General features: G+C 41.7%; 1 protein-coding gene across 5 annotated transcripts in view; it reads left to right on the forward strand.

The window, feature by feature from the left end:
* Nucleotides 1-14,149, forward strand: part of slc4a3 (solute carrier family 4 member 3) — a 204,831-nt gene that overhangs the window by 157,089 nt on the left and 33,593 nt on the right. For 4 of the 5 annotated variants that reach the window (XM_060930294.1, XM_060930296.1, XM_060930295.1 and 1 more), the window contains 2 exons: nt 8,650-8,792; nt 12,700-12,880. In XM_060930294.1, coding sequence (XP_060786277.1) covers nt 8,650-8,792; nt 12,700-12,880 — 324 coding nt within the window. Of the gene's footprint in view, nt 1-5,789; nt 5,926-8,649; nt 8,793-12,699; nt 12,881-14,149 lie in introns of those variants that run through there. The other variant, XM_060930298.1, reaches the window with a different exon arrangement.

The raw sequence follows: 14,149 nt of genomic DNA on the forward strand, positions 1-14,149 counted from the left end.
CACTAAACCAACAGTGGTCCGGCATTAGGCCAATTGTACTCAAACTCCATTAAAAATTGTAGTAAACAAGTGCTGACATATAGAACTATGGTTGGGATCATTGGGGCTGGAATGTGAACCCCTGTTATTTTCCCAGCAATTATCCTTAATAAAATCTGCTTAATTGAGCATAAGGCATGAGAAAACAAGCCACAGATTGCTCCTCCTAGCTTTAGTGTGTGGCATCAGGAAACAGTCAGTAACCATTGCTCATGTCCTTTAAGCTTCAGAAGGACATAGAAGTAAAGGATGCCCAATGTAACTGTCATGGATTTGGTTAGAGCTTTAGGGTAATCTCTCTGAAACCAGCAATCATAAGTCATCATCCCTTCTTTTCTCAAAAGGCTGTGCAGTGCCTGTAATAACATGTTTTCCAAAGATTAAAGCTCCTCTTGGCATCTTTTCCACATGGTGTTTGGGAGGTTGGTCAAAGAGAACTATGCTCCTCTTTATCTCTCTTCCTATGATGCATGGGATATGTAGTGACTTTAAAATGGCTTGAGACACCATTTCTGTTAGTATATTGGGTCTAAACAACCTGTGATTCTCTAATCAAGGATTAATTTAGATATATCCATCCATTATCTATACCGCTTATCCATCAGGGGAAGCTGGAGCCAATCCCAGCCGACTTCAGGCGAGAGGCAGGGTACACCCTGGGCAGTCTACCAATCTATCAGACAAAGATGAACAACCATTCAAACCTATTGGCAATTTAGAGTAGTCTGTTGACCAAACCTGCATGTCTTTGGGCAATTTAGAGTAGCTAGTAAACCTATCTGCATGTCTTTGGACTGTGGGGGAAACTGGAGCACCTAGAGGAAGCCCATGAAGAAATAGGGAAAACATATGAACTCCATACATAAAGACCCTCGTCAGCCACTGGGCTTAAACCCAGAACCTTCTTGCTGTGAGGCAACAGTGCTAACCACTGCACCAACATGCCAGCCTTCAGTGGCGAACTGTTACTATTAGAGATGGGACTTCAAATCAGCCAAAACTTAGCCAGACACACCAAAAAAGCAACAGGGCAAAGGATTTTATAAGGGACTAGCAGCAGGTTGCCAGGTCACTCTGTTGTGTGTAGTTGTTGATGCTGATTTTAAAACTAAGTAAATTATATAGGGAAATTAATACCCAAGTATGAGTGAAAAATACTGTGGCGAGCGTGCATGGAAGAAGAGTCTGGAGACAGAAATTTTAGTTTCTTGGTCATTAGGCTGTGCTACTTGCTCTCGATAGCACTGGATTGACCACTGTATTAGCATTTGCTAACACTACTGATGAACGCTACACCGGCTGGAAGGTGACTTCACTGCCGTGCTAACAGTGCTGATTCACGATTAAGCTCGCGTTGGCCTTCGAGAGGCTTAGGGCAATAAATTTTTGGTCCATTGCACTATAAATCAAAGTCTGATTGGTTAATTCATCTGTCACTTCCTACATAAACATACACTGCCATGGCCTTCTGTCCCGGCAATGAAGTCCTAACCAATGAGTGAGCCAGCCCTAAACTCTTCTCAGCCTAGAGACAACAAACAAAAAAATCTCATTGGATAACTCTATTTTAATGTTTTTATGATGGTAATCCTTTCATTTCTGAAGCAAATTTGATAGAAAATGAGGCCAAATTAGAATTAGAAGAGAAATAATTATAATGAAATTATGAAAGCATGAAATAAATTAAATATAACATTTGAAATGCTGATCTGTTTGGGCTTCTCTGAAGGCCTAGAAGGCCCTGACGGTTCCCCTCTGCTGGCCTTAATGTAGATGCAACATAATTTATTGCTTTTGTACAGCTAAAATTATTAATCATTTTATTACATCATTAAACTTACCGTGACTTATGAATAAAATATTATTAACGTCATTATGGCAAGTTATAACTAAACTTATTCAAAACAACAGTTCGTCAATGACACATAGTTGCATTGTAAGTAAACTCATTCATTGATTTGTTCATGTTCATTAACATGTTCATCAAGCCAGTTAAAGTTGTTAGACTGATGATCCTGTTGCATTGAGGGTTTGTGTGTGCTAAATGACTAATTTCATGGATAAAATTGACTAATGAATCTCTGCCCTATTTCCTCATATGGCGAGAGAATGACAGAGACAGTGGGGAAGGAGGGGGTGCTTGGGGGTGAGGGGCATGTCTACGTGAGAGCTAGGAACATGGTCCTGAGGCTGTAATTAACATAGTCACTCTAATTGATTACCCTTAACAACACTTCCTGTGGTGAATTACAGATTTGGGCCTGCACTGGAACAAGCAATCTCATTTTGGTCCTGACCGAGAGGGAGGCCTGTCAATACTCACGTCAAACTCTTACCTCTCTTCCGTATTAATTATTTGATTAACATTAATTTGCTTATAGTATATATGTCAGGGCAGATGCATTATAGTCCTGGCTGTTTAAGTTGGATCGGTTTGAATCAAGTGTGCTGATATCTTCTGGTGTCTCTCTTACCATTTTCAGAAAGCATTAAGATAAATCAACTAGTAATACATGCTTTAAAATGGGCATTTCCCATAATCAAATTTTTAAGCTCCTGATGTCAAGTAACTGTAATTCTGTAAGAGCTGATAATGAATGAAGTTGAAAATACCTTACTTTGGTATGTTACTTTGACGTATACATGAAGTGTGTGGAGTGCATAAGCGCATTTCAGGTAACAGTGTGTCAGCAACGGGAGCCGTTTCCATGGAGACCCGTGATGGAGAGACAGTGCTCCCTAATGTGAGGCTCCATGCGTCTGGGCGGTTTTTGACTAAGTGTGATGTATCAGCCAACGCCTCCATCTGATGCTCAGCTGGTGAAGCCACTCATCATGTGCTCATTATATATCAGGCTACTCGGCATCATCAGCCTCTTTCAATCCTGCTGCTGTTTCTGCTGCTGCTTTGGACAGTCACCTAGGATCCCCCGCCAGGGATTTTCAGCTGGAAGCCGACAGTGATCCAGGCTTCTGGCTCACATTATTGAGTCTGGCAATACAGGGGGGCTGAAAACAGGACAACACTAGAGCATTGAGACAAGCACTTTTATCCATGCACTGCTGCACAATCAATCAGTACTGTCATGGAAATTAGACAGAGAGCCAATGGTTTGTGTTGAAGTAAAAAAATGAAAATAAAAATAGATCAGTTGTTTTTGGTGAATCATTGGGTATCTCCTGTGTCCTGGCAACTCACTGACATGAAAGAAATGCTGCCCACCCAGGAAGCCAGATCCTCTTCTTAGAAGCTTTCATCCATCAAGAAAGGCCTTATCTGAACAAATTAGTTGGATTATACAGGATCGGACTTCTCAAACAACGGTGGAATGCAAAGTAAACCTGAAAACAATTTCTTCTTATTTCGCTTTTTTTATGCTATACTTTATTGTTTAATTTTTAGTGGAAAGAGGCATTTCTCTGCTGATGACAGGATATGTGTAGCATTGTAGCACTCCCACTGGAATTGTCGAACTCCACCCAGTGGATATAGAGGATCTACAGGGCTTAGTGGTCCATCACTGCCGGTGGAGCCAAGCTTGCTGCATCCATCTGACTCCAGACAGTCACACTTACAACTCTTAATGGAGCTTGAGAATACTGGGTTGTACTAATATCAACATTTCTGAACAACAGTCAATAAGTGAAGGGCATCCTGGATAGAAACATCCCACCTGTCCAGGGTGGTGTGGAAACATTGGGCATGGAAAGAACAGATACGAAGGAGGACCAAGTTGGTGCTAGTACTGAACAACAAGAGAATCTAAAGGAGATGAATATTGGGAAAGGACAAAATGGAGAAGAGGAGTACCCTGGAATCTTTCATGTGGATGGGTTTGAAGACTTTGAAGAGTTTGCTCTGGATTTTGAGGACTATGACCTTCTGGAGTCCATCCACAGCCACCTCAACTCTCCTGTTGAACCTATCCGTGAGTACCATCAGCAACGTATTTGGGAGGCAGCTGGGGGGCTTTAGACCACATATTTATCCCCAGTAGCTTTGCAGAACACTAAAGTTTCTGGGAAAGCTTGATTATTCTCAGGTTGTAAGAAAATGGTATGCTCTTAGAAAAAGCATTCTTCAGGCATTCTTTGGATAGGTAAAGATTCTTAGATTCATAAAGGGTTTCAACATGGTCCCTTCTCTGATTTGGATATTCATTGTTACAGGGTTTTATTTGGGCCATTTATGAGTTCCTCTACAGCATAGAGCATTCCCAGTCCTGGAGTTCCCCTGTCCTCACATTTTAATGTTGTCCCAGCTCTACCTCTGCTCACCAACTGACTGGTAATTACCTGATTAGTTGAATGAGGTGTTTTTGGAGCAGGAAAAATGTGTGTAGGATAGGTATAACTACAGGACGGGGGGGGGGACACACCTGTGTTCTAGTGGTACAAATAAGAGAACCATTAAGGGTGATAGATGGAACATTTCTGATGCACATGGACCGGTTAAAAAGTCAACAATATGCCAAAATGACTTGTAATTTCCATGTGGTCCTGTAGCTTTTTCTGTTTAGCTGATTATGTACTGTGAAAGCATGCTCTGTTGTGTGGAAACCCAACATTGGAAATTGATCAATGGGAATTTTGAAATCAAATGTTTTATTGATTCTCCTAGGGGAAACACAAGTTAATTAATGTAAAGCACACAGTTCACTGATGTAGTAAGTGAAGTAGGGCCTGTGGTGATGTGCTGTGGACATGGTGGGGAAAGCTATTGAACAGGCATCTCATCCCATTCACACACAAACACACACAGGCCCATGCACACTCACAGACACACACCCATAAGCCAGTCCTGTTCAGGATCCAGCTCAGTGAGACATGAGCACATTCCACTGACTGATGTGGTTACTTTCACCATTAACATTATAGGAAATTTTGACATCAATGCAATTGAAATGTTGGATTATGATAATAACAATGCTTATCTAATCTAATCTAATCTAATCTAGACAAAATTCATATACATCAGAATAAAGTAAATGTTAGGACACCAGTAATGCATTCAAAGTAGCCAGCCATCCAGATACTTTTGGCAAACAAGTAGCCTTTGAACATTTGCCAGGAAACAAGAAGTCTCTGTTTGAACATTAAAGGCGTCCTTGGTTTTGTCATTGATGTCAGCAGCTCTTGGGCTTCTCCGTCTCAGCACTTATCCAGTGGTTGAGCTCCTCTACTCTATCAGACAGGGCACCCCTGTTTTTGCGACAGTCAGTCTGTCTGGAAAACTTCCCTGCCTGTCTACCCTCTTTCTTTCTGAGTAGCGATCCAGAAACATCCTTGATCTCAAGTCTAAGTTCAGATTCTACACTGCTCCACAGAATAAAACTGTATCATTTCCTAACACGATAAAACAACTAGCATGATTCCTTTGACAAGACTCATCTTAATTTATCTGTTTATATGGAACTCAAGTGGACAAGCCGACTGCTTTAGTCTACTTCCATAAACCATTTGGGCTTTACCTTCAAAATGTTTAAATCATTCATCAACTGTCCTCATTCACATTCATCCAGGTTGCTTCCATGTTGTTGTTCTTATTGCAAACTTCTTTCTGCTTAATTCCATCCATTATCTATAGCCGCTTATCCTGTGCAGGGTTGCAGGCAAGCTGGAACCTATCCCAGCTGACTATGGGCAAGAGGCAGGGTACACCCTGGACAAGTCGCCAGGTCATCACAGGGCTGACACATAGAGACAAACAACCATTCACACCTACAGTCAATTTAGAGCCACCAATTAACCTAACCTGCATGCCTTTGGACTGTTGGGGAAACCGGAGCACCCAGAGGAAACCCACGCAGACACAGGGAGAACATGCAAACTCCACACAGAAAGGCCCCCATCGGCTGTTGGACTCGAACCCAGGACCTTCTTGCTGTGAGGCAACAGTGCTAACCACTACACTACCGTGCCACCTCTGCTTAATTCAGATAATGCTAAAATATATGATTTAAACTTTCAGCTTGAACATAATCTCTGTCTCTATGTACAATATTTTACACAGCGTATATTCTCTGAGTAGTGATCCAGAAACATCTTTGATCTCAAGTCTAGATTAGATTAGATTAGATAAAACTTTATTGATCCCTTTGGGAGGGTTCCCTCAGGGAAATTAAGATTCCAGCAGCATCATTACAGATAAACGGAGAAAAGAAATAGAGGAAAACTTCTAGATAAATTAAAATAAATTAAGTATTTACATATACAAATATAAAAGAATAAGATATGGGGAAGAGAGGAAGGGGGAGGGGAGAAAGGGTGGAGAAGTGGGGTTAGGGTAAGTGTGTGTGTGTGTGGGGGGGGGGGAAGCAGGAAAGATATTGCACTTTATATTGCGCATTATCCGGCATTGCTTATTGTTAGGCTAGGCTACTGCTCCTTCCCGTCCTCTGTCCTCCTGTTACCCCTCCCCCCCCAGAGAGGAGTTGTACAGTCTGATGGCGTGAGGGACAAAGTAGTTTTTGAGTCTGTTCGTCCTGCACTTGGGAAGGAGCATTCTGTCACTGAACAGGCTCCTCTGGTTGCTGATGATGGTGTGCAGAGGGTGACTGGCGTTGTCCATGATGTTCAATAGTTTGTCCATAGACCTCTTCTCTGCCACCGTCACCAGAGAGTCCAGCTTCATGCCGACCACAGAGCCGGCCCGCCTGATCAGTTTGTCCAGCCTGGATGTGTCCTTCTTGGATGTGCTGCCCCCCCCAGCACACCACGGTGTAAAACAGGACACTGGCGACCACAGACTGATAGAACATCCACAGCAGTTTCCTGCAGATGTGAAAGGACCGCAGCCTCCTAAGGAAGTATAGTCTGCTCTGTCCCTTCCTGTATAAGTGATTGGTGTTACAAGTCCAGTCCAGCTTGCTGTCCAGCCACAGCCCGAGGTACTTGTAGGAATCCACAGCCTCCACCTCAACTCCCTCGATCAGAACTGGTCGTGACCTTGGTCTGGACCTCCCAAAGTCAATGACCAGCTCCTTGGTCTGCGAGGTGTTGAGCTGCAGATGGTTTCTGTTGCACCACACAGCAAAGTCCCTCACCAGGCTCCTATACTCCTCTCTGTCGTCACTGATACACCCAAGTTGGTGACCCAACGATGGCTGTGTCATCGGCAAACTTCTGAATGTGACACAGCTCCGAGTTGTAGCAGAAGTCCGCGGTGTACAGGTTGAAGAGAAGAGGGGCCAGCACCATGCCCTGGGGTGCTCCAGTGCTGCTAATTACAGTGTCAGACGTGATGTCCTTCAGCCTGACGTACTGCGGCCTGTCAGTGAGGTAGCTGGAGATCCAGGTGACCAGGCAGGGGTCCACTCACATCCTGTTCAGTTTGTCCTGAAGCAGTAGGGGCTGGATGGTGTTGAAGGCACTCAAGAAGTCCAAGAAGAGGATCCTCACTGTGCCATTTCCCTTATCCAGATGCGAGTGGGCTTGGTGTAGCAGGTAGAGGGTGGCGTCTTCCACACCAACACCTGCCCAGTACGCAAACTGCAGACAGTCCTGGGCATGTTGCACCTGGGGTCTGAGGAGGCTGAGGAAGAGCCGCTCCAACGTCTTCATCAGATGTGAAGTGAGCACCACCGGTCGGAAGTCGTTCAGCTCGCTGGGCCGATTCTTTTTGGGAACTGGAACGATACATGATGTCTTCCAGAGGGTAGGCACTCTCCCCAGCTGCAGGCTGAGGCTGAAGATGCGTTGGAGTGGTTCACCCAGTCTAAGTTCAGATTTTACAATGCTCCACTGAATACAACTGTAGCATTTAATAATAAAGTAAATTACTTGAGAAGCAGGATTTGAATAATGAGAGCAATATTAGTTTATATGAGTTATAGCCTATTATGGAGGGCCTTCAAACAATTCTAGAGTGTATGTTTGATGTACAGTTATGGCTCGAGTTGGTTTCAGCCTTGTTTTCACTGAACTTGGCCTGAAATCTCTTCTTCAGGACTGTTGCTCTGCTACCACACCAGCTCAAGCAGAGTCCAACCAGAAGGCATGATTGCCATGCTTGTCAGAAATCTCCCTCTGTAAAAAGAAGCAAAGTTAGGAATGAGTGGACTCTCAGGGTTGGGAGAGATTGTATGAGGGTTGGACTGGAGTTATAGATCTCAGGGTCAGAAAGACAAGGAACAGAATGTAGTTGAAGAAAGAGAAACCGAATTTTACTTTTGTTTATGACACATCCTGCAGCTACTGTGACAACCTAAAACAGCAAGGGCCTTTTGTGGTCTGGCATGGCCTGATCCCTCAGGCCCCTCAGCTCTCTGCTATTGGGAGAATGCATGACTTTGGGCCTTCAATTATCCCAAATTTAATAAGAACCTTGGTTTGTGGGTTGAAGTGATATAATATTAAATCAGAGCCAGTTTTTGGAGAAGCCTGTGGCTTAAACCACACAAAATAATTCGTTCTGCCTTGTAGATTCCTTTGGCCACATTGACTATGTTTCTCTGTTCACTAATCTGTGTTCTTTTGCTCAAGTGAAAGCTTTAATTAAATAATCTTTCAGTCAAAACATGTTTATAATGAGAACATTTATAGTGTTACCACTAATATGCCAATTTTTTCATAATTTCATTTATTTTTGAACTTTATACTTGATTGCAGGTCACCGATTTGAAGACAATCCTGGTGTAAGACGACACCTGGTCAAGAAGTCGTCTCGCTGTCAGGTTACACGGACAAACAATGGCTCTCCTTCTCTGTCTAGCCTGAAGAAGAGGAAGAAGATGGACAAAAAGACCCATGAGGTAAGATTGTGTACCAAGCACAAGGATGCAGTCTAAGACCACTGTCCTGAGCAACAGTTCTATAGACATACAATAATCATAGGTTACACAGAGAAAAGAAATAACATAATTTCAAAAATTTATTTCAATCTCACAAGCACATGGTTTTATATTCAGATACAGAGTTCTATGAAAGACATAAAATTTGATAGTAGCAACAGACAACTTTTTAACCATAAATATTTATAATGCATCCTGTTTTAAGGTTCTCTGATGTTTATTCCAATAATATGGGCAAAGGCTCTGAGGACAAACTTTCCCAGGTCAGAATGAACCTGAGGTCCAAACAGCTGCATTGTCCAGTATAATAGATTATATGTGATGATACATGATATGAAAGCAGTTTCTGAAGAACTGCTTTATAAATAAACACTGATCAGGGGTGCTGTTTTTTTTCCACTGAGAGGGCCATCTAACTTTCTGTATAAAACACTGTGATGATATATTTACCATGGGTTATAAACACGAGAGCTGAATGATAAACAGCATTAAGAGCTAGAAGAACAGAGATGACAGCAAGCATGTAAATGTAAATAGACAAGAACTGAAAGGAATAGGACTCAGTGGGGGAAGTCAAAATAAGCTTTTTCCAGCGTCAAATTTTAAATGTTTTATATGTATGATTTAAAAGAGGATATATGATCCACACGAATTGGAAGATAATGATAAACATTTTCTCCAATACTAGAAATGTACCTTAGTGTTGTTCAATTCTTGATTCTGATTGGTTAGAAGATGTTTATTCACTTTAACCTTTGACAGTAGTTGTGGTTGCAAGGCAAATAAAACATGTGGTTTCCACAGTAACAGGTTCCACAAACTTGTATGTTGGACTTGCTTGCCTAATAAAAACAAAATGAAACGTGTTGTTATTTAACAAAGAAAAAATTCTATTTGTTGATATGGTGTAGCTTTTTGTGAGGTGTTTATTTACCATTTTATGTCAGGAGTCTCCAGTGTCAACACTTGGTAATTGTCAGTAAATTTTCTTTGTTTGCCATGGCAGAGTCTTCAGGACAGAGGACTGAGTACATTCCATTTTCTTGGTAACATGACAAGCTGTGACTTTTCTTTGTCTTATTGACTTAGAAAGAAAAAGGACGCAAACTTGAAGGAACAACTGTTTATAGCTGACATAAGAGATAACAGAAACTAAATTAATTTACAGGCATTCCACAACATTAAATATAACATTAAATGTTTAATGTATACTTGTTGTTGGCAAATATTGCCATATAAAATGGAAAAAAAGGAACACTTTACATTACAGGCATTTAGCAGACACTCTTACCTAGAGTGATGTACAACACACCCAGAGCAGCCTGGGGAGCAGTTGGGGGTTCAGTGCCTTGCTCAAAGGCACTTCAACTATTCCTGCTGGCCCGTGGAATTGAACCAGTGCCTTTTTGGGCCAAAAGCTGCTTCTCTAACCTCTAGGCCATGGCTTCCCCATTCTTTAGGATATACTGTTATTGGAAATAATCAACTTTAGGGCAATGCTTCACATTAGACCGTATCACACTTCCTCATAGTTAATTATTCTCATATAACATTAAGAATAAATATAATTTATTCATTTCAGAATATATACTTCAACCCCTTTACATTAAGACAACATTTATATTAACTGTTATAAAATATAATAGGACTTTTGAATAGATCTCTCCATACACAGTTCTGTATTTGCAGAGAAGTCTGATGACATGATCCTCTAACTTCACATCTTGATGTATTTGGGTGCTGCTTTGGGTAACTAGTATCTCAGAGTGTAATAAAAAGTGGTGGCCCATTTCATCTGAACCCATCTCATTCAAATATAGTTGCCAAAACACAACCGCAACTCCACCATAATGAGACCATATCTCAAGCATGATATGGACCAGCACTTGACCTTTGAGCCAAAATGGCCCCCAAGAATAACTACGTCATCACTTGTTTATCACAGTGCATTATGGGGGATAGCTGGGGTCGATAGCTGTGCAATATAGAGAATGTTAGATTGATTTTACGTGAGACAGATGTGAGAGGAGCAATTCTGCCATGCTCTGTCATGGAAGACAAAGAGATTGGTGATTTAAAGAGGTGGATAACATGTTGAGGGTTGACAGCAGGAAAATCTGAATCCAAATCAAGTTTGGTGAGAAGGTAAGACATAGGTGACAAGAATTCATACAACCTAGAGATTGACCAAGTCTACCACACTGTACAACAACAACAAATCTCAGAATGTCTTATTAAAACACTTATAAATGAGCGATTAGTTAAATAAAACTTGATATCAGTAAATATTTTTTAAAAATCTTTGGAAAACCCGCTGATCTGCTGTGTCATGTTCAGTATAAATGCATTTTCTTCAGTGAATGGCGCTAGTGAGGTACACTGAACATTTATACATACCTGAAAGAGAACCCTTTGTGGTTTGGGAGTTTTATCGGTCCGACAGGCTTGTTTGGCTGTTGAATGCTTTGGTATGTTAAGAGGCAAAGGCCAACGAATGCTTCTGTATTTTTCAGGCTTTGGAATATCGCTAGTTTCAGACAATGAACAGTTGTCAATTGTTGTAATCTTCTATAACCGAAGGCCATTCCACAGACCATGGAAATATAGCTGGGTCACAGTTTAAGTACGTCTTTTTCCCACCAGAAAAATGTAAGCTACAAACACTTGTCCATTTTGATTCAGTACGAAGGTTTTCGTTGCGGATTAAACTTATCCATTTCTTTCTTCTCTTCTTCTTGAATAGCAGCTGATAAAAGCTCAAATTAGGTGTTCTCTTTGTTGTGGAGACACAGTTAGGCACACAGCAATTCACTTTAGGCATGGTTAAAACCAGTTAGACAGAACAATGCAGTGTTTAACAAAAGCAAAAGTAAACAATATGCTGGAACTGACCCCGGGTATCGCCCATAATGCATTGCGGTAAACAAGTGATAACATAGTCAGGGTTTAGGGTTATATAAATGCTAGGGTTATTGCAGAATTTGGGACATTTTGGCCCATATTTCAAACCTTGTGTGAGCATGTTGTAAAACTTATGTAGCTTCTTACAGTTGGACCATTTTGGCCAACAAAACACTTGTCATTGCCATAACTGACCCTTATGGGTCTAATCTCATCCATATGTGCCTCAACTACAATTGTCTGTTTATATTTCATAAATCCCTATTGTCTTTAGCATAGCATGAAATTAACTAATTAAGAACACAATCCCCCTGTTCCTTTTACTCTGGAATGTTGTGATCTCTGAGAGAAAGAAAGTTCCAGGGGTCAAATCATAAATATGTCTGAAATACAATAAAAACTGTATCACTGATCCATCTTCCTATGGTGATTTTACCTTTTTATCCTCAAGTTTCTTTAAAGCAGAGCAAAATCAATATTTGTACTTTGCTGTGTTAATAGACAACAGACAACTGCTCCCTGGCCCTATTGATCTTGTCCCACTAACACAACTTGTACTCCTCATTGGCAGTGTTTCTGACTCACTCAGATCTGAGAAGTGGATTAATTACACAAAATCTGCCCTTAGTCTAAACCTCATTTAACCCCACAGCCCGCCACACTGTTCATTTATCAACACTTCCCATCAAACTGTGGCAAGCTGCTCAACCAGAGGAAGCTGGCTTCTCTCTGTAATATGCGGAGGTCAAACAGACTGCATTTCACTAAAGAGTGCTGATCTGATGCTAGTCTAGAGTACCAAATAAAGTTCTGTGCATAAGCAGGGAGGCATTTTAGAGCACATGCTAAATGCATACAATATGTAATGACTTATGAGAAATCTGGATAGCAATAGTCATAATAGGCAGAATTGGTTGGTGGTTATGATCTGTGAAAGTCATTTATGATGTGACTTTGGCATCTTTAGGTCTTTGTAGAGCTAAATGAGCTGATTGTGGACAAGAACCAGGAGATGCATTGGAAGGAGATGGCTCGCTGGATTAAGTTTGAGGAAGATGTTGAGGAAGATACGGACCGCTGGGGCAAACCTCATGTGGCCTCACTGTCCTTCCGGAGCCTACTTGAGCTTCGCAGGACCATCACACATGGTATACATAGAACATTAGGTCCATGATATGAGCCTTTCTGCATATTCTGAGTACATTGTGATGTGTTCATGTGATGCATTATCCAGCACACAGTGATTGGAAGGTATCATTATGCATTGCAAACATGTTTGTCCTGTTGTAATACACTATATTGTCAAAAGTACGAGGACACCTGACCATCACCTGACCATGTGTGGGCCTTTCCCAAACTGTTGCTACAAAGTAGGACACACAGAATTGTCTTGAATGTCTTTGCATGCTATACAGTGACTTGCAAAAGTATTCATCCCCCTTGGTGTTTGTCCTCTTTTATTGCATTACAAGATGGAAATAAAATGGATTTTTTGAGGGTTAGCACCATTTGATATACACAAGATACCTACCACTTTAAAGGTGCAAATTGTTTTTTTTTTATCGTGACACAAACAGTAATTAAGATGAAAAAAGAGAAATCTGGAGTGTACATAGGTATTCACCCGCTTTCGTATGAAACCCCTAAATAAGAGCTGGCCCAACCAGTTCACTTCATAAGTCACATAATTAGTTGATTAAGATCCACCTGTGTACAATCAAAATGTCACATGATCTGTCACATGATGTCTGTATAAATCAACCTGTTCTGGAAGGACCTGACTCTGCAACACTACTAAACAAGCAACATGAAAACCAAGGAGCACTCCAAACAGGTCAGAGACAAAGTTGTGAAGAAGTATGGATCAGGGTTGGGTTATAAAAAATACCCCAAACTTTGAATATCCCACAGAGTACCAGTAAATGCATGATAGCAAAATGGAAAGAACATGTCACCACAACAAATCTGACAAGAGAGGCCACCCACCAAAACTCACAGACCAGGTAAGGAGGGCATTAATCAGAGATGCAACAAAGACACCAAAGATAACACTGAAGGAGCTGCAAAGATCCACAGCGGAGATGGGAGTATCTGTCCATAGGACCACTTTAAGCCATACACTCCACAGAGCGGGGCGGCATGGTGGTGTAGTGGTTAGCGCTGTCGCCTCACAGCAAGAAGGTCCGGGTTCGAGCCCCGTGGCCGACGAGGGCCCTTCAGTGCGGAGTTTGCATGTTCTCCCCGTGTCCGCGTGGGTTTCCTCCAGGTGCTCCGGTTTCCCCCACAGTCCAAAGACATGCAGGTTAGGTTAACTGGTGACTCTAAATTGACTGTAGGTGTGAATGTGAGTGTGAATGGTTGTCTGTGTCTATGTGTCAGCCCTGTGATGACCTGGCGACTTGTCCAGGGTGTACCCC

The sequence above is a fragment of the Neoarius graeffei genome, chromosome 9 (genome assembly GCF_027579695.1).
Source record: "Neoarius graeffei isolate fNeoGra1 chromosome 9, fNeoGra1.pri, whole genome shotgun sequence".
Lineage (NCBI taxonomy): Eukaryota > Metazoa > Chordata > Actinopteri > Siluriformes > Ariidae > Neoarius > Neoarius graeffei.